At 48.7% G+C, this 22,712-nt stretch overlaps 1 protein-coding gene across 1 annotated transcript in view; it reads right to left on the bottom strand.

Annotated features, from left to right (window-relative positions):
- The window catches only part of SAMD11 (sterile alpha motif domain containing 11), a 105,902-nt gene that overhangs the window by 38,367 nt on the left and 44,823 nt on the right, over positions 1-22,712 (bottom strand). The window contains exon 5 of the mRNA XM_080631474.1: positions 7,850-7,974. Coding sequence (XP_080487600.1) covers positions 7,850-7,974 — 125 coding nt within the window. The remainder of the gene's footprint in view (positions 1-7,849; positions 7,975-22,712) is intronic.

Raw genomic sequence — 22,712 nt, 5'->3', positions numbered from 1 at the left:
CAGCTCCACCTCCTCTGGCTGCTCTTACAGAGCTCCTGCCATCTCTTTAGAGAAGTGAATGCTGAAGACAGTGCTTTCCAGCAAAGCTGCTGGTGGTGCTGTACCCTTAGCACGATTTCAATGGCCGATTACACTCCTTCAGCCCCTGCAAAACACCAGCGCTCCTCCAGCCCGTGACAGCTTTGACAGCCAGACTCCTTAATTCCTTTTTCTTATTCCCTTAATCTGTCATCTTTATCAGGCTGGGGAAGTGCCAGGCAGCATGCAGGAGCCCCGGCCCCGATCAATCTCCACATTACAGCTGACAGAATGGTGCTAATAACTTATTGATCTAATGTTTGCCAAGCCCCACTGGGGCTGAAAGGCTGCCATTGATTGGCTTGAGGGAAGGAGCCTCTCAGCTGAGAGCAGAGTGGAAAGCCTTCAAATTGTCTTCTTCCCGAGGAGATGGAGGAAGGGTGGGCAAGGGAGAACAGGGAGGACAAGGGAAATAAAGGCAGGAAGAGGAATGGAAAGGAAGAAGGGCACGTATGTGAGATGGGGATTAAGAATGCTAAAAGGAAGGGAGAGAAAAGGGTCTGAGGACCAAAGAGATGCAAGGAAAAGAACGGGAAAAGGGAGAAGAGCAAAGGGAAGAGGAGGAATTGGGAATAAAAAGGTTGCGCAGAGCTGAAAAATTAATGGAACAGGGAGGTGACCCTCTTCTTGCTCACAGCAAATCATTAATGAAATCCTCCCAACCCCCAGCCCTCCATCCTAGGACAAACCCTCCCAAGGCTGCTCATGCCTGATGTAAAGCAGGCAGCACTGCTGACTGCCCTGGCCAGCTCTGAACCACAGGCTGGCATGTGGGGAGAGGGCATCACAGGACAGATCCCAGCTTAATTTATGAGCCTGTTCCCCAGTGATACACAAGCCACCCATCTCCTCGGCTGGCACTGAATGGGCTAAGAACCAGAGCAAGTCATCAGACGTGCTTAGCAAAGGGAAAGAGGAAACCTGGGCTTACCTGTTTATGCAGAGACAGAAGGAAGATAAAAACCCCAAGCCAATACATGGCCTTTTACAGTAATTCTAGTAATGGTTATCATCTGTTTTCCCGTTTACTCAAATGAGCCCAGTTTGCCCAAGGGTACACGTTGGAGCAGTGCTGTAAGCAGGGACTGAGCGAGCAGGGCTTCAAGAACAGGCAGTCATGGTCACACACTGGCCTGGAGGTTCCCCTGCCCTGAGGCTCTAAAGGCCCAGTGCTCATGGGGTCAGGTCTGGTTTTCTGGGGGGACTTCTCTCAACTCTATCGATCCAAAAGGCTGGGTCGATGTTTTCATGTGTCTCCTCTTAACACAGCTCTCCCCACACACAGCCCTGCACCCCTTTCTCTTCACTGGGCCATCTCCATCACTTCCAGCTCACAAAGCTGTGAGCCACAGGCACACTGCTGATGGCTTGATACAAGGAGCAGAGCAACAGCGTGCCAGGGACAGCACCCTCAATTCCCTGTGGGCTTCCAGGTGCTGACTCTTCTGTGTGTGGCTTGTGCCAGCATCCTGGTACTCCCCCTAACACCTCCTCTGGCTGCTCCTGCTACAAATCTCCCAGTATCTCTTTGGAAAACGCCTGCTACCTGGGCATCTAATCACAACACAGGCTTCCCAAACATACAGCTATGGGGAGATGTTACATGAACAGTGCTACCTTGCTGGGCACTAAGAGCAGAAGCTTAAGCTCTGCAGAACTGAACACAGAACATCCAAACCTGATGACACTGAGACACACACATGTACTGGAGCAGGAACAGGGTCAAAACCCTGGCTCTGAAGTAGCAGCTTGACTTGTGGCAGGGTCATGGGCAGTGACTCACTCTGTGCCTCCTCTCCCTGCGCTTTCACCCCGCAGCAAGCAGGAGTGGACAAGGGAGGTGCCACATTACGATCTGCACACCCTGTTCTATATATAACATCAGTGAGATGTCACCGCACCAGTGATTTGTTTTCAGCCCTTTACTGGCTGCTGCGAGGCACCTGGGAAAGGAGGTGGGAGCAGGGGGTGGGGAAGAGGTTATTTTTGGAAGCACGATAATCTTGCTCTTCCCAGAGCTGCAAGGGAAGGAGGAAACAGTCAGTGCTTATTGCGGCTTCAAAGCGGCAACACGTACTGGCCATGAGCTTGGTGCCTGATTCAACTGCCAGTGAGTGAGGGGCTCGTGGTCAGCCTGCCCTGCCAGGCACAGAGGAGACTAAGCAACCTCAGCTGCCACAGTGAGCCTGGTCCCAAAAGGGAGGGAGATGCACCTTGAAACACATCCCTGACCTTCCCAAAGGTGCTTGCAGAGCCGTCCTACAAGCACCCTCCTGCCAGAAGCAGGCTTCAGATCCCTGCCAAGAGCAAGGCTTACTGAACTCCAACAACAGGGCACTAAACCGCCTCGGCTCCTTCTCCTCCTGCAGTGATAAAGCCAAGGATAAAACCTTAACACTCGCACCAGCAAGATCCCATGCACTAACCTATGCTGCAAGTGCAGTTGGAGGGCACAGTAAAAGGAAATGCTTCCATGTTGGGCTTTCCCATTTTTCCTTCATCTCTCAAGATCTCCATTTGTATTACAATAGGATGCTGGTTACCTCCCACTCGGCGTCAGAAGAACTAAAAATGAACCTAAAACACAGCATGAAGAAAAGACAGTCCTCCAGATCCAGGACAACAGAATGAATGGCACTGCCAGAACCCAGACCCTCATGTTGGCTGGGTGAACAAGCGTCCTTCGTGGTTAAACACCTAAACCAAGGTGCCTGGGTTTACAATTCCTGGATGCCCATTTGGAGCTGATTTTCTGCTCAATTTAAGGCAGCAGTTCAATAAAGGCTTCTGCTTAATTTTTTGTTGCTCTTTGCCTTAGTTAAATGAGAACATGTCTGCATCCCAGCTCATTACCACACGCTCAGCAAACAGCCGTTCGCCGTGATTCTGTCTCTAACCATTAGCTATAACATCCTTGATCCCAGGTCTTTTTCACTCCCAATATTAACTCCTCCACAGCAGATGAAAGCTCCAGGTCTCCACAAAGCCATTGGGAAGCCCTCCGTGGTAGGCACACACACTTCAGGGAGAGGCCCAAAGAAAGACAACTGCTTTGATCAGCTACGGATCCACGCGCAGGAGGTACAAGCGCTGCCTTGTCAATGCAAATTCCAAACAGATCTAATTTATGTGGATCTGATTACAGTTCACTCCTGAAATTTCTCCTCCTTTATTTAGACAACAGAGCATCAAGTGGGAAGATGAGACAGGAGTGTTAATACAGAACAAATAACCTCACAGAGAGAAAGGAGAGATCACTCTTCCATGATGTGTTTGGGACATGAAGACGAACACTGCTTTTCAGCACCCCAAAACGTAAAACATGGCCTCCAAGGGATGCAGATGTCCTCTGCTCCCCATCACACGGGATTTCCATAGGAATCAGGTTAACATGCAACTGTTCCGGTCACCGAGGAAACCAAGGCCAAGGCTCTCAGGGTCTGCCATCTCCATCACACTGAACAACAACCCCTAGGAAAAGCCCACGCACTCTGGGAGCTCTGCACCATTGGAAAGCTGGCCTTGTGCTGCTTCCCACACCCCAGCAAAGAAGCCTCTAATCACTGGGGAAGTGGTCTTTAATTGACACCCATTAAATGCAGAACCATAGCAAACTGCTTGCTGTTTGGAACGAGACATGATGTTCTGCCATGTCTCCAGTAAGAGCCCTCTCTCAGACAATATTCAGACATCAAACCAACTCCCTCTAACCACCAGGGAGAGAAGGAAGAGAGGGAAGATCTACCCACCTTCCTCTAGCATCAGTGAGCCTGATTCCTCCACTTCTATCCATGCAAATAGTCCTACTGCAACTGGAAAGTCATGAAATGTGGCACTGCAGAACAGAGGGTGTTTGAGGAGAGAAAGAGGAGAAATTAACAGGAGTTTTGCAGGAGAGAAATGATTTAGAGCCTTGGGACCAGGACTCTATTGCAAAATGCTTGTTCAGATCCTACAGCAGCGTGCAAAGCACACACACACCAGGGAGGAGACACCCCTATTTGCTCCATGAGCCCTGCAAAGCCTCCTCTGTCCTCCCCCATCCCATGCAGCCAAACTGGATAGAGGAGATTGGCCTTGTTTACAGACACACCATGAGCTGCTTAGAGGGGTTCTAAATCCCTGTTTGATGTGCAAACCGGCAGCTTTGCTCCTGTGCCTTTGTCAAGCAGCCCTGGCTCTGCTCATCCTTGTGTGTGTGTCTCTCAGTTCAGATTAAAAGCGCCTTGTGCCATCATCCGCTCTCAAGGTAAGCCCCTCTGGTAGTGCCCATGCTGGACCCTCTCTGCTGCCTCTCCTTTAGCTGATCCACTGGGAAAGGGCTTTTACATCCTCATTAGGCTCATCACCTCCCAGTGTGTGCTCCCCCACAGGCACTGAAGCATACTTGCTCTACCTTTGCAGATGTTATTAAGCTGCTTACTGAATCTCACCACTGCAGGCTGCCTCTCTACGTTCCTAAGGAACTACAGATCCCATTAAACACATTTTTTCTTCTCTTCCTCCATTTGGCATAGTATATCCCCATTGTGACTGCAATTTAATTAGCACCAAGGAAAGCATTTGCCAGCATTTTCCACTGCAGAACACCACCTGAAGAGAAGCATGCAGCAGAAAACCCAGCCTGCAGTCAAGAGAGGAGACACCACTCACCTTTCCTACGTAAACTGGCCTGGGAGCTCTGAGCATCACCAAAGCTTATTCTTCCAGGTAGGGTCTATATATTCCATGCCCATGGCAGGGGGCTGGAACTAGATGACCTTTAAGGTCCCTTCCAACCCAAACCACACTGTATGTTCTGCAGTCCTGCAGATGGCCAGCACTTAGGTGAAGTAGCTCCCCTCTCTTTCCTACAAAGGGACTATCTGTAGGCAAGAGCCAACCTTACCTCTCAGCAGCTGCACTAGCCTGCCCCAGGTTTAATGAATACATATAGTCCAGACACTGGCTAGAGCAGTAGGAGGAGATTAAACCCAGCACCTGGATATAAGCCCAGTGCAGACATGACCTAGACTTCAAATGAGGAGCTAGACAGCACTTTGATCAATGGAGAGCAACAGAGATGTCAGAGGGGCGAGTGCCCTTCCTTTACACGACATCCTCTAACACAAGAACATAGTGCTCTTTCAATCTGTGCTGGAAACAACCAACTCTTGCACACTTGAGATTTGCACAACCATTTGGTGACCCAGGGACTGCAGAAACCAGTGCTCTTTATTTTGCAAACACCAGCACTTCCACTCCCAGTCACAGAGAGACAGAAAAAGCAGAAAGGTACTATTACGAGGACATGATGCCATCAACAGTGAACCAGAGAAGAAACAACAGTGTGAGACGGTGCAGATGGATAAAATCCCCAACCCAGGAGATGGGTTTCTTTAGTCAGTTCAGAATTCAGAGTCACAAACAGGGCAGCTCTTCCCAAATCCCACCCCCCCGGGGACCTAAGGAAACCCGTGTGCCTCAGTGCTGATTGTAATAAATCTGTAGTGCCACTGAGCAGACGCAACACACGCAAGTTTGTTCCATGATTAAGAGATCTCTGTAATACCTCCAGGTCCCCAGCAGCGAGATGCTGCTAACATGCATCAAACATAAGAATATCTCAATCATCACCAGGGCCGACGGTGGCTCTGAAGCCGATCAATAGGGCAATTAGATTTTATCAGCGCACTCCACCTCTCGGCCACCACCCTCTGCTGTCACTGCAGAAGCCTCAGTTCAGGGCTGCCAGGTCCAGGTCTCACTGAGAAGCATCAGCTGAAGCAGAGCTCTGCCTTATTTTGGTGGATTCTTGCTGTTGGGTTTTCTGTATTTCCTTTAAAGGTCTGGTATCAGGGGATGCTTCAAACAGGAGTTAAGCTGTCAGCTATTCTTATCGAGGTTGCTTGCTTCACTTCCTCACTCCCAAACCTCTTGCAGGCTGAATCTCTACATTTCAGAGTAACCCTTAAGCACTAACTCTAAAATTAGTTCTACCCTCCTCTCCGTCTACCCCTACTAGTAGAAAGAAACAGAACCAAGACACAAACCCAGTAATCAGCATCAGCTACAAATCCCAGCACATTCTGCTTCTGCTCCCTTGACTTGCATGTCCCAGAGGTGGTGACACAGGTATCGGCTCAGCACACCTCTAAAGTTAGAGTTGGCAGGTTCTGCACAGACTTTGGCCAATGAGTCTTCCCTTAATCAAAGAGACATGTAAAGTCAGCCAGCTCCAGACGGGGGGGGGGGAATCAGGGTTAAAGTGCCCCTGTGGAAACACGACAATGCCCCCTCTCCCTTTAGATACCCTCATCACCCCCGTACCTACTCTTTTGCTGGCCAGTTCCTGTTAGACACACCAATCTGTTTTCTATTTCTCACATTTCCTATGGTTAAGAAGCTAACCAGAGAATCTCAAATAAGAATACTAAGAAAGAAGAATGAAGACTTCTACATCTGCTCTTTTCTACTGCTGAGCACTGGTGTGAATGAAAAGTACCCTTCACACTACTGGAATGGATCTCAGAGAACTTCAGCAACATTGGTCAAGCCCAGCAGTTTCTCTGTAAGCAAGTAACATTAAGGACCATTTTAACAGAGAGGGTCAGCTGAGACACAGACTCCAGCAAGATCATACAGGAAACCTACCTCTGGACAGTTGGGCTCTTAGAGCTGTGTAAGAAAAGGGGCTGTGGAAGTTGGTTAATGAAGAGAACATGGAGATTCGGCTGTGAAAGCAAAGCCTGGGGTTGCTTTACAGACTACCTCAAATCCCCCAGTTCAGCACAACACGAATACGGGACTGAACACTTGACCACTAAAGCAGTCACCCCAGCACGAACTCCAGCAGGCAGGAGGAACCTCTCTGGAAAGGGGTCAGGCCTCACACAAAAGCCAAACCAGGCACCTGTCAGGTTACTGAATATCCTCCAAAGTCATTCCCAAAGCCAGTTAGATGTGGTGTTCCCTTCAGATGCAGGGCTTAGTTACGCAGTCAGCAGAATGACTTCCAAGAAAATATGATCTCCACAAACATACATAAAGCTACATATAGAAAAGATTTCCAGGACAGGCCTACATTAACATACACAGAGAGAGCCAATCCTGATTTGGAAAGACAGGCATCACTCAATAGCATAATTCCCAGCTTTTCACCAACTTTTATTTATAATCATAAATAATTCTCTATTACCACTGCCTCACTTGCTGCCTGATTCATATCTATCACCAAAGCATCCTTGCCCATAGCTCCTGCACTGACATCCATAGAGGCACAGTGCAGAACCCAAGAGGAGCATTTCTGGTTTCACCACATTAAGCTGAAACCAGACAAGCCTCCCCGCAAAGCCAGGTAGAGCAATAAAACCAACCAATCCTGCTCACAAAGGAGTTGGCAGGCACCGAGGCAGCACGGGGAACCTCTGATTAATGAAATTACAAATCAAGCCATGCTCTCTGCAAGGCCTTTCTGCTTCACTTGACACCAACCCTGGGGACATTTCACTTCTTCGCTGGCGCAAGCTCCTTTGCCAGGAGTTGAACACAGAGCCCTGGATTTGAGAACAACACAGGGCTGAGATCTCAAAAGGACTTTAACATTGCCATGAAATCCTTTCAGTGTTAATCTTCAGCCAGAATATTAAGAAGCCTTCATACAACTCACTCCGAAGTGTAACACAAACAGGCACAGACAAAACAACTGCTGGAATAACGAAGAAAGGAATGAGAGAAAGAGAGGAGGGAAGGCAACAAACCTGAGCCAGCAGGACCTGCTCCAGCTGCTTACCTGCTGCTCCTAAGCCAACGTCGATGCTGTTTCTCTTGAATTCACAGCGGCTCTGGGTCTCTGGCATAACGAGCTGACGGCTCTGATGCAGGTTGGAGATGATAGTGGAAAGGTCGTTATCGCGGCTGCAACAGAGCAGAAAAGCACCAAGTTAAGGCAATCCTATTTGCCACCACATAATTGATTTCTGTGTGTATGAGCATATGTGTGCACGCACGCAAGAGCCTTTTGTTTGCCTCTGGCAGAGCTGTATTTCACTCAAGGTTCTCCCCCTCCTACCCATCAGGTTCCTAAGTAACCTCCTCTCATTTTGGGGAGCGGAGACTTAAGTGCAAAGCGCTTCCCAAACAGCACTCTCATTTCCCATCAAGGGCTCTGCAGCTGCCAGAGCTCCTGATTTCACTTTTGCCAGATATAACTTGCGTGGGCCAGAACTTACATCTCAGATGGAAAAACTCAAAGTGTAGGAACTGGCACATCTATTCCAGAATTAATAGGAAACTTGAACTGAAAGAACTGATAGTTTTCTATCAGTTGCCACCCTTTTTAGTCTGAAAAACAAAGTCAGTTTTTTCCATCCCATCACTGTTGGAGCACAAGACTACTTTAGTTACTTGAAGACTAGTTCTTTAAAGAGAAAAACCCACCACGAAGCTGGACATCGGCACTGCTCAGAGCTGGGGGGGACACAGTTATTTACAAAGCTAATTTCCAGCTCTTCAACAGATCCTGGAATAATGCTCCCTTCCATCCAGGAAAAGAGAATGCATTAGAGCAGTTCAGCATCATGTTATCCTTGCATCAGATTGCTGCTAAGTTGGCTAGTTTTGTCTTTTATCCCGTTCTATGGAGAGGAAGAAAGCAAAAGGACATTCCCTGTAGCAGGTACTACAGTTCAGCTGGTAAATGCTTTGGCTTGGAAGCTGCTATCCACTTGTACAATATTGTTGACTAAATGATGCACAAACACTGAAGAACAAGCTAAAACATACATGACACTCAGTGGAAATGCTGGAACGGCTCCCTTTTGTTTGTATGCTAAATCACTCATCCTTTTAGCACAAGGTGCTGGCTCCAAGCTGAACGTGGCTATTTTAATCCCTCCCCTCTTCCTCAATGGAAGCTGACAGCCAGGAGAACCAGAGACACCGAGAACAAAATCACACGTATCAGCAACAGTGCCCTCCCTCCCACAGCTCGCTCCCAACCTCTACTCACATGCCGAGAGCACCCACTCTGTGCTGCTGTGACACGCAGCACATGACACCAACTCCCTGGTGCAGAGGAGAGTGTCCTCACCTGGGACCGGCAGGACAACACAGAGGGTGCCTTATCTGCAGAATCACCTAGCTATGATCTTCCTTTAAATATCCCCCCTTATTCCCCCCCTTACCTCCTCCCCAGCAGGGCTATCAGCACTAGCAACAGGAGCAGATCTGCTCAGATGCTCCAGCGAGCCCAGCCCTAGTGCAGAAGCAGGGGCTAATCTGTCGTCTAGCTCCCTGCTAATCAGATAAGTTTATGACAGAAAGTCTTTAGACAGAGGTACTTTCAGCGGGCGTCTGGCTCCAGATTTTCACAAGATGCAGCAGACAAAAACAGACTCTCTGTTCCCCACTGCTCCCCCCACCCCCAGGCTCAGCCAGGAGATAGGATGCTGGGCTCCCAAAGCCTTTGAGCACCCATTGCACCTTCCTCCACTAAACCAGTTCAGATTCCTCCTTATGCAAGCAGAAGGCTAATTACTTAAGCAAGCCCACAGGTGAGTGGGAAGCCCGTTTCTCCTGTGCCAAGCAGTTTTGGGTCTTATCCTCTTTTAGCTGCCACCTTTAAGATGCATTATGCAAATATTTGGGTGTCTTAAGTCATTTATGGGATTAACGTGAAGTGATTATCAGTTCTTTTTAATCACACCAATCAATAACTGGATGTCAGGGACAGAGGACAAATGCAGATAAACGCTGCCATCAGCACAACGCTGGGGAAAGGGCGCAGGAGAGGAGCCAGAAGTGCAGAGGGAGAGAGGCAGGGAGTAGGAAGAGAAAAGGGATAATTGCCTCTTTGCATTTGCAGAGCATCTTGCATCCCAATCCGAGCCCAAAGCACCCCGATACACCAACACAGTAAGAGAGCAATCAGCAGGAATTGGTTTATCCTCTCCTTCTGGAAAGGACCATTGGAAAAGACCACACCAACTCCTTAACATGACTTGATTGTCCAAACGCTGTGATGTATCCACTGAAAACTAAACCCAGGAGACCTGTGTGCAAGAAAACATTACCACATCCCAGGAGTAGTGTCTTTCTTTCCCAACAATCTTGTGGTTTTAGGAGACTTTCCATGGCTTTACAATCAAAATCATCATGGTATGCAAAGGTGTGATAGCAAGTCGTAACTCCACACGCAAGCAGACAGCACAGGGCTGACAGGTATACCCTACAGGCTCCAAATTCAACTCAACCTACCCACACTATTAGGCAGGAAAAACATGACTTTGCTGGAATACCTTTGCAGAAGGCAAACTGAACACCAAGGTGACATTGAGAGGAAAGGGGAGAAAAGACCAAAGATAAGGCAAACAGGCTGAGACAGCCTTTAACACATCAGACTGGCCCCAGGAGCTGTTCCTTTTCCCTTAGTGCATAGGAGGTTTGAAGCAGAGGCTGCCTTTTTGTTCTGAGCTTGTTCTACAAGTGGCACAACAGCAGGTAGCTTATAGCTGGGGCTCAGTCTTAGCATGGGAAAAGAGACCGAATGGTAACCAGAGTTCCTTATGAAAAGCTGAGATATCTTTCTGCACAGGTGAAGACTTTAAGCATGTTTTAACACACTGTAGGCCAAGATGGCCCCAAGCAGATACAGCTCCATGCAGCTGCAATCAACCTCCCTCATCAGCTCATGCAATCAGCATTGCATGGACTCTAATGAGGGACACACTTGTGTAAGGCTCTGCTTTGACCACAAAGGACTTTCCACCACCATGATGGATCAGCAGAAGAAAACACCAGTTTTGGTGCTGCAGGTGACAACTCTGCCCCCTCCCCATTCCCTGGGGCATGTAGGCAACAGGGAGAATTGGTACCAGAGACCCTCCTGAACCTCCATAAAGCAAAGTCATAGAATCACAGAACGGTTTGGGTTGGAAGGGACCTTAAGGCTCATCCAGTTCCAACCCCTGCCATGGGCAGGGACACCTTCCACTAGAGCAGGTTGCTCCAAGCCCCATCCAACCTGGCCCTGAACACTGCCAGGGATGGGGTGTTACTTATTTAGTCCAACAAACTGCTTTCATCCCAATGCCATTTAATAAAGGCAGTCAAGTTTGAGTTTTAGTTGAGATTTGGTCCTTCAGGCACTCCACCAATTACTCAGTGCTTTAGCCTGGAAAAAGGGCTCTGCCCAGCTACCAGTTCTCAGGGATTACCTGCTTTGGCACACTCACACTGCAACTGCACTCCCAGCCCTGCAACCATGCTGTCTCCTGCTGCCTGGCCCTGGAAGACTACAACACATGCAGCACTACACAGACCAGGGGAGATCCATAAACCACCTCAGCCAAATCCCAATCCCAGCCCTACAACCCAGAACAGGCAAACATCCACCTCAGCCCTGCCTCATCCAAGGGCCATAAAAACCCCAGGGAACAGCCTATTTCTTCACAAACCCCAGCCATTTGAATTCAACCCACCACATACCTTGTTCCAAAGACAAACTGCACTGCACAACGTACTCCCCTCTGCACCACAGCCCAGTCACCCAGCTAAACCCTGCAATTATGTGCAACAAGGAACACTTGTGCTCCATTAGTGCCCACAGCTGGGCAGGGAGGTCCTCTTGCTGCCAGATGCCCACGTTTTAGCTCCTCCATCCATGTTCCAATTCCCTTTAACTGGTCTCCAATTCCTTCATCCCATTCCTTGTTTTTCACTCTAAACTGTTGGTTCTAGACCTTGTGCAGAAGAGGCCCAGCACAGCACCCACCACAGCCACCTTACAGATACTGGGTCTTGATGCACAGAGCCAAGCATTGCAAACACAACCCAAATGAGTGCCACGGCATGGAAACAAGACCCCCTCCCTCAGCACAGGTTATTCTGTGCATTCAACTTGCTTTAATGGCTGGACTGGATGATCTTAGAAGTCTTTTCCAACCTAGCTCATTCTATGATTCTATGATAACCAGAGGTGTCCCTGCCCATGGCAAGGGGTTGGAACTGGATGAGCTTTAAGGTCCCTTCCAACCCAAACCATTCCATGATGATTCTATGATTCTGTAACACAGGACAGTGCTCTCAAATGACAGCAAGTCTCTTGGGGAAAAGGCTATTTGTTCCTTTGGGTTTACACATCACCTAACTTGCTCACAGGATTCCTGTCATATGCAGAACAGGCAATCAGGGCTGCAGTAGGAAGAGCCAATGCAGGATTAATGATCCTTCCCTCAAAGGGAGTACAACAGGAAAAGGAATATCCAGCTTGCAGGACCTCAGGTCAAGATCCTGAACACACCATTTGGGGTTACCAACATACATGTAGTCATCACAGAATCATTAGTGCTGGAAGGGACCTCTGGAGATCATCCAATCCAACCCCCTGCCAAGGCAGGGCCACCCAGAGCAGGCTGCACAGGAACGTGTGGAGAGGGAGACTCCCCAGACCCCCCTGGGCAGCCTGTGTCAGGGCTTTGCCACTCTCAAGGGTAAGAAGTTCTTCCTCATGTTGAGGTGAAACTTGTGCTGTAGTTCATGGCCACTGCTCCTCATCCTGTCACTGGGTACCAATGGAAAGAGTGTGGCACCATCCTCCCTGTACCGGCCTTTGAGCTATTGGTGTGCACTGATGAGATCCCCTCTCAGCCTTCCATTCTCTGGAATAACCAGGCCCAGCTCCTGCAATCTCTCCTCAGAAGAGATGCTCCAGAACTGTGATCATCTCTGTGGTCCTAGTTCCCTATGCTCACTGGAAGGGAAACTGCAGTGCCTGTGAGAGCATCCCTTCCAAAGTCCCCATCAGCTCTTCCATGACCCCAGTGGGAAGGAGCCTTGGATCCTTCCCATGCGGAGGATTCCACCTGTGTGCTGAAGGCAGTAATTCCACCCTGGAGCTCACTCCTAGCCCTGGCTGGACAGTCCCACTCTGCTTTTCCTTTGTCTTGTCCCTGAGCCGTGGCTGGGTGCCTGCTAATGCAGGTGCTGCCCATCCACGCACTGACACATGCACACACAATCAGATTAAAGGTCTGATCCCTTCTAGTAGCAGAATATTATATCTTAAAAACCGGATTAGAGAAGGGGGCTTGAGCAAGATACACATCTCCTGAAAGGTCAAGGAGGAGACAAACAGCCTTCTGTAGGGCTGTGGGTTGCCATGGCAATGGGCCTTTTGCATGGGGTTTGGCAATTCATGGTTTGGGAACCCTCAGTAACACAGGTATGGTCCCAGAGTGTGCTGAGGCAAGGCCTGCTCTTGCAGTGAAAGGAAGGACTTACAGCCAGGGAGTCCAGGGGCATGTGGCTGGTTGGTCACATCCAGCTTTGCCTTCACACTGGGGAGTGACTCGGTGCTGTGGACAGTCTCCTAAGAGCTTTCTTCTCGTAGCTGGCTCAGGATGATGGAAGCTCATCACAAGCCCTTTGTCAGACAGTTCTGCTCTTGTGGTGGGCAAGGTTCTAGGGAAGAACTTGCTGCACGGCAAGATTTTTGAGCTTGAACTTTAAATCCAATACACATTCAACTCAGCCCAGAACACTACAATTCTCCCCGTCCTATATCCGAACACACTCAGTAAACTCCACTTACAGCTGATGCACTGTTGCTCATTCTCTGTTTGAATACATTCTCCTGTTTTTGTGACACTGCATTTAGTAGCTGTGAAGAGGAATAAAACTGAGGTTCTTGCATGGCAAAGAAGTGTGTGAGGTTTGCTGATGAATGAAACAAAGGGGGAGTGAGATCCCATCTGCACCAAGCTGTCCCTCCTACTAAGGGAAAGGTAGCAGCCACCCAAACAGCAGTGTAGACTTCCCTCCAGGCCAACTCCACAGCTTAGAGAGCAGCAGTCTGTGGCACAGACCGTGTCACGAGCCTTCACAAGAAATACACCTTCACAGGGAGCAAAGCTGACCATGGTGATGTGTCAGTGCTTGTTTATTACTGTGCTCCTTATAGCACTGGAGAAGTAACCATCCCATCACACATGCCATGTACCTATCCTGCCTCTTCCTTGTCCATTTTTATCTACTGACAATAATATCCCAGGCTTCTGTAAGCTGGATTCCCATTCCACCACTAGGCTCTGCCTTGCTGCCAAAGCAACAGTTGGAGAAGTGGCTGGATAGTATTATGGCTTGGGTAACTTTCAAATCCTAATGAAGAGAGGGCACAGAAGCGACAGATCCATTTCCCAGGAATGCGGGAAAGCTGTGATAAGGGGTTTGCCTAAGCCACAGGCAACTGACAGCTCACTAGTGCACAACTCAGGCCATGCCTGCAGCAAGCAGCAACCACAAGGCTTTAAAGGTCCAAATGGCTCCTCTACCTGGCTGTAACGTGAAATGAAAGCTGCTCTCCAACAGAACAGCCACCTAACCTTGGAGGGCTTTGCTGAAACCACTGCTTAACCTGCAACACCTGCAAAAGAACCACAAGAGAGCCTAGCTCAGGAGGAATATCCTACAGGTTCCATGCCAGGTCTCGAAAACAACAGCAAAAGCCTTTATGATGCAAAAACCTCATACCAAAACCCAATGAACACTGGTGCAAGTATAGTCTTGACATCATGGGTAACTGTGCTGCTCAGAGGCAGATCAGATCGGATAGTCTAACATTCCAAATCACATCTCAATGCTCTGATATAAGAAGCTTGTCCTGCGAAGCAGCAATTGAGATGTACTAATAACTAATGGCTGCAAAAAAGAGGTTGCTAATGTTCTCCATGGATGCTTTGATTGCTGTACTGTCTATGCTTAATGGAACTAACCGGCCCTCTGTTTCCCCCCATGCTGGTTGTCCTGATGAGACACTGTAATGGCAGTATAATGGTCCACCAGTGGTCATTTGATAGCTGCGTTGCTTATACAAGAGGCACTCAAGGGCAGAGACAGCCACATCAACTGGTGGAAACGTCACCCAGACAGAAGGTTTGGGCCAAGATGCCACAGAAATCCATTGTCTCAGCTGCAGGACAGCAGCTAAACCAGCAGTGCTGTCATTTCTGGCACACACTGCACAAGCAACGTCATTGAGTGCAGCTAACGAGCCCCAGCCTGTGCCCAGGGAAGGAGAAGTCTATCATAAGGACTGCCGCTGAACTGTCAGATTTGCTAAGTGTGGCCATCCCTTGGGATGAATAAATGAATTGGGAGCAAGCCCTTTCAAGGAGGCCGTGGTAACCAGACATGCAGCAATCTTGTGTGATTGACTTCTGGAACACCCATCTCTTTTGAGCCACATCTGTACCATCAGCCTTCAACTTAGTGTTTGAAGCCAGCAGCTACTGCTCCCAAGATCCCTTCTGGTCCTGCCTTGTCCCCTGGTCCTTCTGCTGACCAGGAGTTAGACCTTTACTCCAGTCACCTCAGCCTCAAATGCTCCCAACAAACTAGTCCCTTACATCTGAAAGCCACCTTCGCAGTCCGGCTCTGCTGCCAGCACCTTCAGCACGCTGTCACTTACAGAGGGGATGAGACAAATGGGACAAGACACCTCAGTCTTTTGGCTCCTTGAGGATAAGCAGAAACGCCTGGGCTGCCTCTGCAGGGTACCTGCATGGGGACAGACCACCCTTGAGATCTCCCGGTTGTTAACCCAAGCTAGATTCACACCGGGAGCAATGCCTTTTAAATGTGTTTCATTTACAGACATTAGCAGCAACTGCATCTTTAACAAGGAGAAGGATGAGGAGACTAATGGATGGAGACAATTAACCAAAATATAAATCAGTGTCAGGGTCTCTGCATCCCGAGCAGGCAGCCAGGCGCCCGCAGGCTCTGGCGATTCCAACGCGCTGCTCAAAGTGACTGCAAAGAGTAATTGCAGAGAGGAGGAGGGAGATGGGAAGGAGAAAATTGGGTCCAAATTTAAATGGTTTTCGATAGTGGCTGCCTCCCCGCTTGCTGCAGCACTCCACAAAATGAGAAGAGAGGCACAGTAACCACTGCAGATGCCATGCCCCATCCTCCTCACAGGGTGAGCCAGAATGAGCCCCGTGTGTGCCTTTTAGATTGTCCATCCTGCTGGCAGACAGGGTTTTGGCTCTGCCTCTGCTCTGAGCTGCAAGATCACATCCTGTAACTTTTCAGTGCTCGCCGTCAGCACTAAGAAGTGCGGGTCACTGCAGAGGAGGTGTTTCACCTGCAGAGCAGCACCACTCAGCAGCACCCAAAAAAGGCTGCTCCAGGGTACCAAGCACAAGTTTGAAACTCAAGCTCTTACTTTTCTGCTCCCATTTCCTGCCCAGACTTCACTGGTGTATCAGTTAAACCACCCTGTGCTGCTGTTCTCCATACACATGGGGATGCAGAGGGGAACTGGGCAAGTGGGAGGCATTAGATGCTGAGAGGCAAGCTGGTACTTTGCAATCCAGATGTATCTGAGATAAAGAAGAGGGAGTGAGAGTCTCAGTGGACACACAACTGTACAAATCCAGAACTGCAAGACAGTCACCTGAGGAAATGGTGTAATCTAGCACTGACAGACTGGGGAAGTTTTTTCCTAATGCTTCAACCAAATCCAACTAGGAAAACCAGCCCAAAGTGTGTGTCTTTGAAGGGACACAAAACAGAAGAGTGATGCCAGGTTTGGAAGAGAAAAGAGACTCAGGAAATAGCATAGGAAGAAATAAAACTGAAAAATACCTCCTTTTAAATGTGTTTCACCAGCTCTCCATCCCCTCAACGAGCACACAGTAAGTGCAGAGATTATATTAAATTTTACTGATCAATACACTTGCCATAAACCTGTCCTGACCCTCTGCCCCTCCCTACAATAAAGCAAAACAAATCCAATATGCAAGAGGAGAGATGTCAAGGCTTGCAGGAGGAAAGATGCAAGGACATTGATTGAGCCAGGGAAGTGGAGATCAGCACCAATGTGTGCCCATGTACCTCCACACAAAACCTCTTCTATCACCCCAAGGACACACATGGGGTTTCTTTTCTTTCCTCACTGCCGGGCCGGACACAAGCCCCGTTCAAAGCATATATTCCAGTGGTACCCCAGGCTCTGTTCTCCCTGCAGTGACTTCCTTCTACATGCCATATGCACCCCTTCCAGCCAGGCCAAGTCCCAGGGAATGACAGAGACTCTGCAGCTCCAATAGGTGACAACATTCCAGAGCCTGCAGAAACACAAGTGAGTTCTGTTGCTCTGCTGGCCTCTTCCCTCTCCTCCCCACGCTGCTGGTGTCAGGATCAGCGCAGTGTCACAGCTCGATGGCTGAGCCCAAAGAGTGGTGGGGAATGGAGCTCAATTAAGCACGGGTTAGTGGTGGCCTTGGCAGTGCTGGGTTAACAGTTGGTCTCAACAGTCTTAAAGGTCTTTTCTAACCTGAATGATCTCATGGTTTAGCAACCAGCAGGCAGCGTGTGCTGCTCAGGGCTATCCAAACTGGAGCCTATGCCCAGGGACAGGACGAGCATGTAAATCAGCCAGTGACTGAATAATGAGCTTTTTATGGAAGCCATTAAAAGGACAACCCAGATTGGCCTATAAATACTGTTGCATCATTATAGCTCTGAGAAACAACCTTACATCACAGCACACGTGTGGCATGTCAGGACTGGTGTAAAATAACCACTCAAAGGCTATTCCTTAGCATTCATTTAAACCCAAACCAAAACGAATAACCCATTTCCAACGAAACTTCCTGATTCCAGGCCAGCCCTTGATAAAAATCCACCTTCTGTCTCCCTGTTATGAGCTGCTAAATCTGGGGCTCATTAAAAGGGCCTGGGAAGATGGACATGACCTGGAGATTGCTGGCCATTGTGCTGCCACAAGAGAAATACCTGACTGCAGCTCCCACATCAAATGCCACCAATATCGCTCCTTTTCCCTTAACCTGCAATGTCCAGTCTCTGTGGGCCATTTAATCACAGATCCATTGATTTTTAAGCCCCAGAAGGGACTGTTATATCTACCTCGCCTGACCTCCTGCACAGGAGCTGTCAGAGCATCACCCCATCGCACTCCCAGTTAATAGTGGCAGCTCGGAGTGAAAGAGATGTGTGACCTTGTCTCTGCCCACCCTCCATCTCAGAACCCTGACCACACCGAATCTGTGCTCTGGGAGTAAAATAACCTGTTCCAAGAGCTGATGAATCCTCTCAGCTGCTTCTTTATGAGGATGGAAACCTCCCTGTCCAGAGGGAAAAAGCACATTTCACAAGATGACCGCTCCAAGCCCTTGCTGCATGCATAGCACCACATCAGGATCATCAGGATCACTCCAACAGAATCATCCTGGGATAGGGAACTGCAGAATAACTTTCTCCTCAGCACGTCTCGGTTTGCCCTGGCGTGGCCTTTGAGTGCCGGAGGTCCTTGAGCAGACAGACAAGGTCGCTGTCTCCGACACTCCCAGGCAGTAAACCCAGGGTCACTGAGTCAGCACAAACAGAGAAGGGATGCGGATCAGGGGAAGCTCACAGCTCAGAGCGATCAAGGGCTCTTCCCCTCCTCCTCACCCCTGCTTATCACCTTGCACACAGCTCAAAACATCCACAGCATCTCCCTAATCACAGCACGCAGCCAATACCTCTCCTCGCAGGTCGACGGTGGACTGAACAGCCAGAGCAGGATAAGACCTAAAGCTGGGCACACGAGGATTTGGGTCAAGGATTTGAAGGCTCTGATCAGGTGACTAATAAAGAAGTAGATGGGTTTTGGGGGGTGCAAGGGGGAGCAGCAGGGTCTGCTTCACTGCTAAGCAATAGGCAGCATGACCCGCTGACAGGCTGTGTCGCTTTTCCATCACAGATAGGCGGATAAGCCCCAGGCAAAGAAGCTGGATGCAAGCGAGCCTGTGTATGTGCAGCTCTGAGGAGGAGAGGGGCTGCCTCCCTCCTCCAGACCTCTCCATGCTTTTACTGCCTCTCCCCACCCCACTTCTGACCCCACAGGACCTCTCTGGTCCCAGCTCCTCTGACCTGGGCACCCATGAATTGCAATGGGGCAGAGTGGTGGGAGATGAGCTACCTCTGATGCACTTTCTGGCTCCTTATTTCCTACACGCATCTCTAACTTTGCTGCAAAACCCTAAACCAATGGATTAAACACAAAACCCTCTTGGTCACTCTCTGTCCTTCTTAGAGATCAGTCTTGATAGACCTTGACACCCTATCAGCACCCCACTTTTGTCTCTTGGTTATCTCCACCTTTTGATGGGGTGTCACCCATCACACACAGGCAAAAAGGGAAAGAAAGGGGAAAAGCAAAGGGAAAAGAGGAAAGAGGGAGGGTAAAACTTTCCCAACCGAAGGGAGCTGAGAGGCCTGAAAATCCCAATGCCAACCATGAGCAATACAGCTCTAATTCTCCCTGCAGACTTGTCTTGGGGGGAAAAGAAGCCAATCATCCTGCAACGTACCAAGCAAAATGCTCATAAACTTTCATTAATGCTCATGACAGTTCATAAAGATGATCAGTAGAGCTGGCAACTCCAAAATCAGGTGGAAATAAGTATAAAGATGTTTTTACTGTAATCCTGCTTTGTCATTCGGCTCTCTGCATGCCCATAAATAACAATAAGGTGGAACTACACCACACTGATGATGGGGAAGACATGAAGCACTGAGATGTAGCACAAACCCAGTCTATCATCACTGTCACCTTGTTCTGATAGTCACTTTGACAAGAGCCCATCCACTAAAGTGCTACAAAAGCATTTGGAAGAGGGATGCCCATGCCCATTTTAGCCTCGGATTTCCCCTCCTGTCTGCAGTAATGCAGATGGGGTTTTGGAGCTTGGAAAATTAATGTATTCCGAACCCTGCATTTCCAGCACAGTTGGGATCTTGGAGCTACGAAGGTCACTGTGCAGCAGGAGAAAGGAGCACAGTGACTTTTGCCCCCAACTCTCTTCTGAGGCAGGAAACACAAAGATTCCGTGCTGTTTTCCTCCCATAAGGACATGGAGCCCAGCACCAAGAGCAGCCTGAAGGTTAGTTACAGGCTGTCCTTCCCCACCTACCATTTATCCTTAGTGCACGTGCTCATCCAAGCACACACACAACCAGTTCTTTGGCTTCTTCCTTTCCCACACACACTAGGGCAGCAACTCAACACAAATTCACCTCGGTTCAGACGGATCTTCTGCAATGGTCCACCTCCATCAGCTCATCTGCCACAACCACTACAAGATTCTCTGCATTCTTCCTCTGAACATCCATCAAGCCCAGTGCTATTGATCATCCCCTCCCAAGCACAGGCTGCAGCTCACCCTGGCCACTAATAAAGGCAGTTTCACTATGAGAATCACGAAGGCAACCATGGCAAGCAGAAATGGAGCTGAGGGACTCACTTACTGTGAGTCAAGTGCATTTCATGACTACCTAAACCTGTCTCGCTCTGCTCTTCCCCTGCCTCCTCACTACACAGACCACTTTGTCAGGAAGACCAACCTAAGCATCCCAGATCTACCCACGTCCCTATGTCTCCCATGCTGGATCTCCATTCTCCTCCCTTAAAAACTACTTCTGAAATTGTTACCTGTCAGAACCCAAGTCACACTGAGCCTCATCCCCTAAGTTCCTCCTGCTGCATGCATGCAAGTGCAGGGATGGACAAGTAATTCCTCTACCTGCAGCATCAGCAGCCTGGAGGTCCTCATTTTATCCCTGACAGGGTTTTTGGCGTGTCTGATTTGCACCCAAATCAATGGGCCTGTCCTGCTGATATGCAGAGGTTCCCTGAAGTTCTGGACTTGCCTAGATGCTGCATTCCAGTGTTCCCCAGTGATAGAAATGTTTTGCTCAGCCAGTAAAAGAACGTGTCACTGACACGAGCCGCTGTGCCTAATGGATGTGAGGTCTCTTTAAATATCCCAAATTCTCCTCATTTTCTCAATTCATTAAGCTGCCTGCTTTGAACTGATGAAATATTAACATCCTCAGATGAGCAATTTTCAATGGGTGACAGGGTATAAGTTTAGACAATGAATAGTGGGAACTGATGAGCTACAGGAATCACTCACATATCCAATGTATTAAGAGCAGGATAGACTTAGATTTGAATCCCTTTAATTACACAGTAGGGTGTTAAGGAGGAGGTCAGAAAACCCATTCCAGAACATGCCCCTGAAGTTCTGATTCAACATCCAATCTAAAAGCAGGATATGATTCTCTTGTCAATCACTGCATGCAGCTGAAATACATCAAGAATGCTTCCCCAAAGCTGGAACCGTCCATCTCAACAGTATACCAAGGTCTTAAGATGCTTTCACATGCAGAGTTTATCCAGAATCCTTTCAGCTGCCCTGCAAAAGGTCCATCATACCCCCATTCCCATGACAGATACACTCGAGGTGACAACACACTGGGGATAACATGAAGAGCATTACTCTAGATTAAACATTCCCTCATTTCTAGCGGGTAACTAACAGCATTTCTCACCTCCTTTATGTGAAGTACAATTGTATGCCTACAGCCAAATGAAGCCTCCTGGGAATGAATGGAAGAGCAGAGAGTACTGCTAATGAAATAAGGAGGAAAGAATAACCTCAGAGTAGAGTACTTTCCAGGAAATGCCCAGGTACTCGTTTTCTCTTCCCTGTTCATCCATCCTTCCCTAGAAGTACGTCCATCCCAGGATCTGCACAAACAAGGCCAGAAATAAGGCTTATCCCTACAGGAAAGAGAGAAGCAAAAGCTGCTCAGGTAACTGTACATGACTCCTTGCAAATCCCACTAATTCCACCCAGTGAATTACTGGCCTAATTCACTCAATCCCATGGGCCTTGGGGAAAGTCCAGCCTGCAGCCTCTGTGGAGCCCAGGAATACACTCCACTTCTTCCCTTCCAGAATGGAAGATGGTGTCAAGAACAACCTTCTATTTCCTACCAGCATCAGGCTTCTGGGGGGTTTAGATCCACAAATAAAAGGAAACCATATAACCCACAGCATAGAGCCAGAGGTCTGTCCTGTTGCCATTTGAAGGCCCCTAAAAGCAGCTGATGGAACATCAGGCCCATACACAGCAGCTCCTCCCATTTTCTTTCTTCACTTCACTTGGATGCTTTGGGGGTGATCTAACACAAAGCAAGCAAAGGTTGCTCCTATTTTTTCCCTACAGAGCTAGAGGCTTAGCTCCTTGGCTGAACCTTCCCAAATGCTCTTCACTCTGGCACAGAATGTTCTTGTTGGTGTCTATCAACTATGTGATTTGGTGTGGATTTACGTTACTTCTCTTCTTCCAGTTCAACAAAAGAACACATCCATCTCCTTGTTGGGCAACTATTGTCTAAAAGCAAACAGGTATGTCTCTGTTTGGTGAACAAACTGAGATCACCCGTCTGGAAAGTCTTTTCCTTCCAACATATTGTCTCTACATAGCCATGCCATGACTGCCAACAGCAGTGGCAACAGCCAAGAGCTTCCTTGTATTTATTGGCTTTGCCTTCAGGAAGCACGTCCTGGTTCACAGCTTTAACAACTATAAAGGTGAGAGCTCTTTGTATATTCCCCCAAGATGAGGGTTAAAACACTTCCTTAAGCAGCTCAGGTCCCAAAGCCACAGCAGAACAATGTGGAAGGGCTGAATTCATCCCCCTGGTAAACAAGTGTCCTCTCTATACCAGTGCAGAAGTCATGGTTAATACATTCTGTAGCATTTCACTGGGATCTCTTTAAGCTTTCCCTAACATAC

The sequence above is a fragment of the Psittacula echo genome, assembly GCF_963264785.1.
Source record: "Psittacula echo genome assembly, chromosome: 17".
NCBI lineage: Eukaryota > Metazoa > Chordata > Aves > Psittaciformes > Psittacidae > Psittacula > Psittacula echo.
This window is presented reverse-complemented; position numbering and strand designations above follow the sequence as displayed.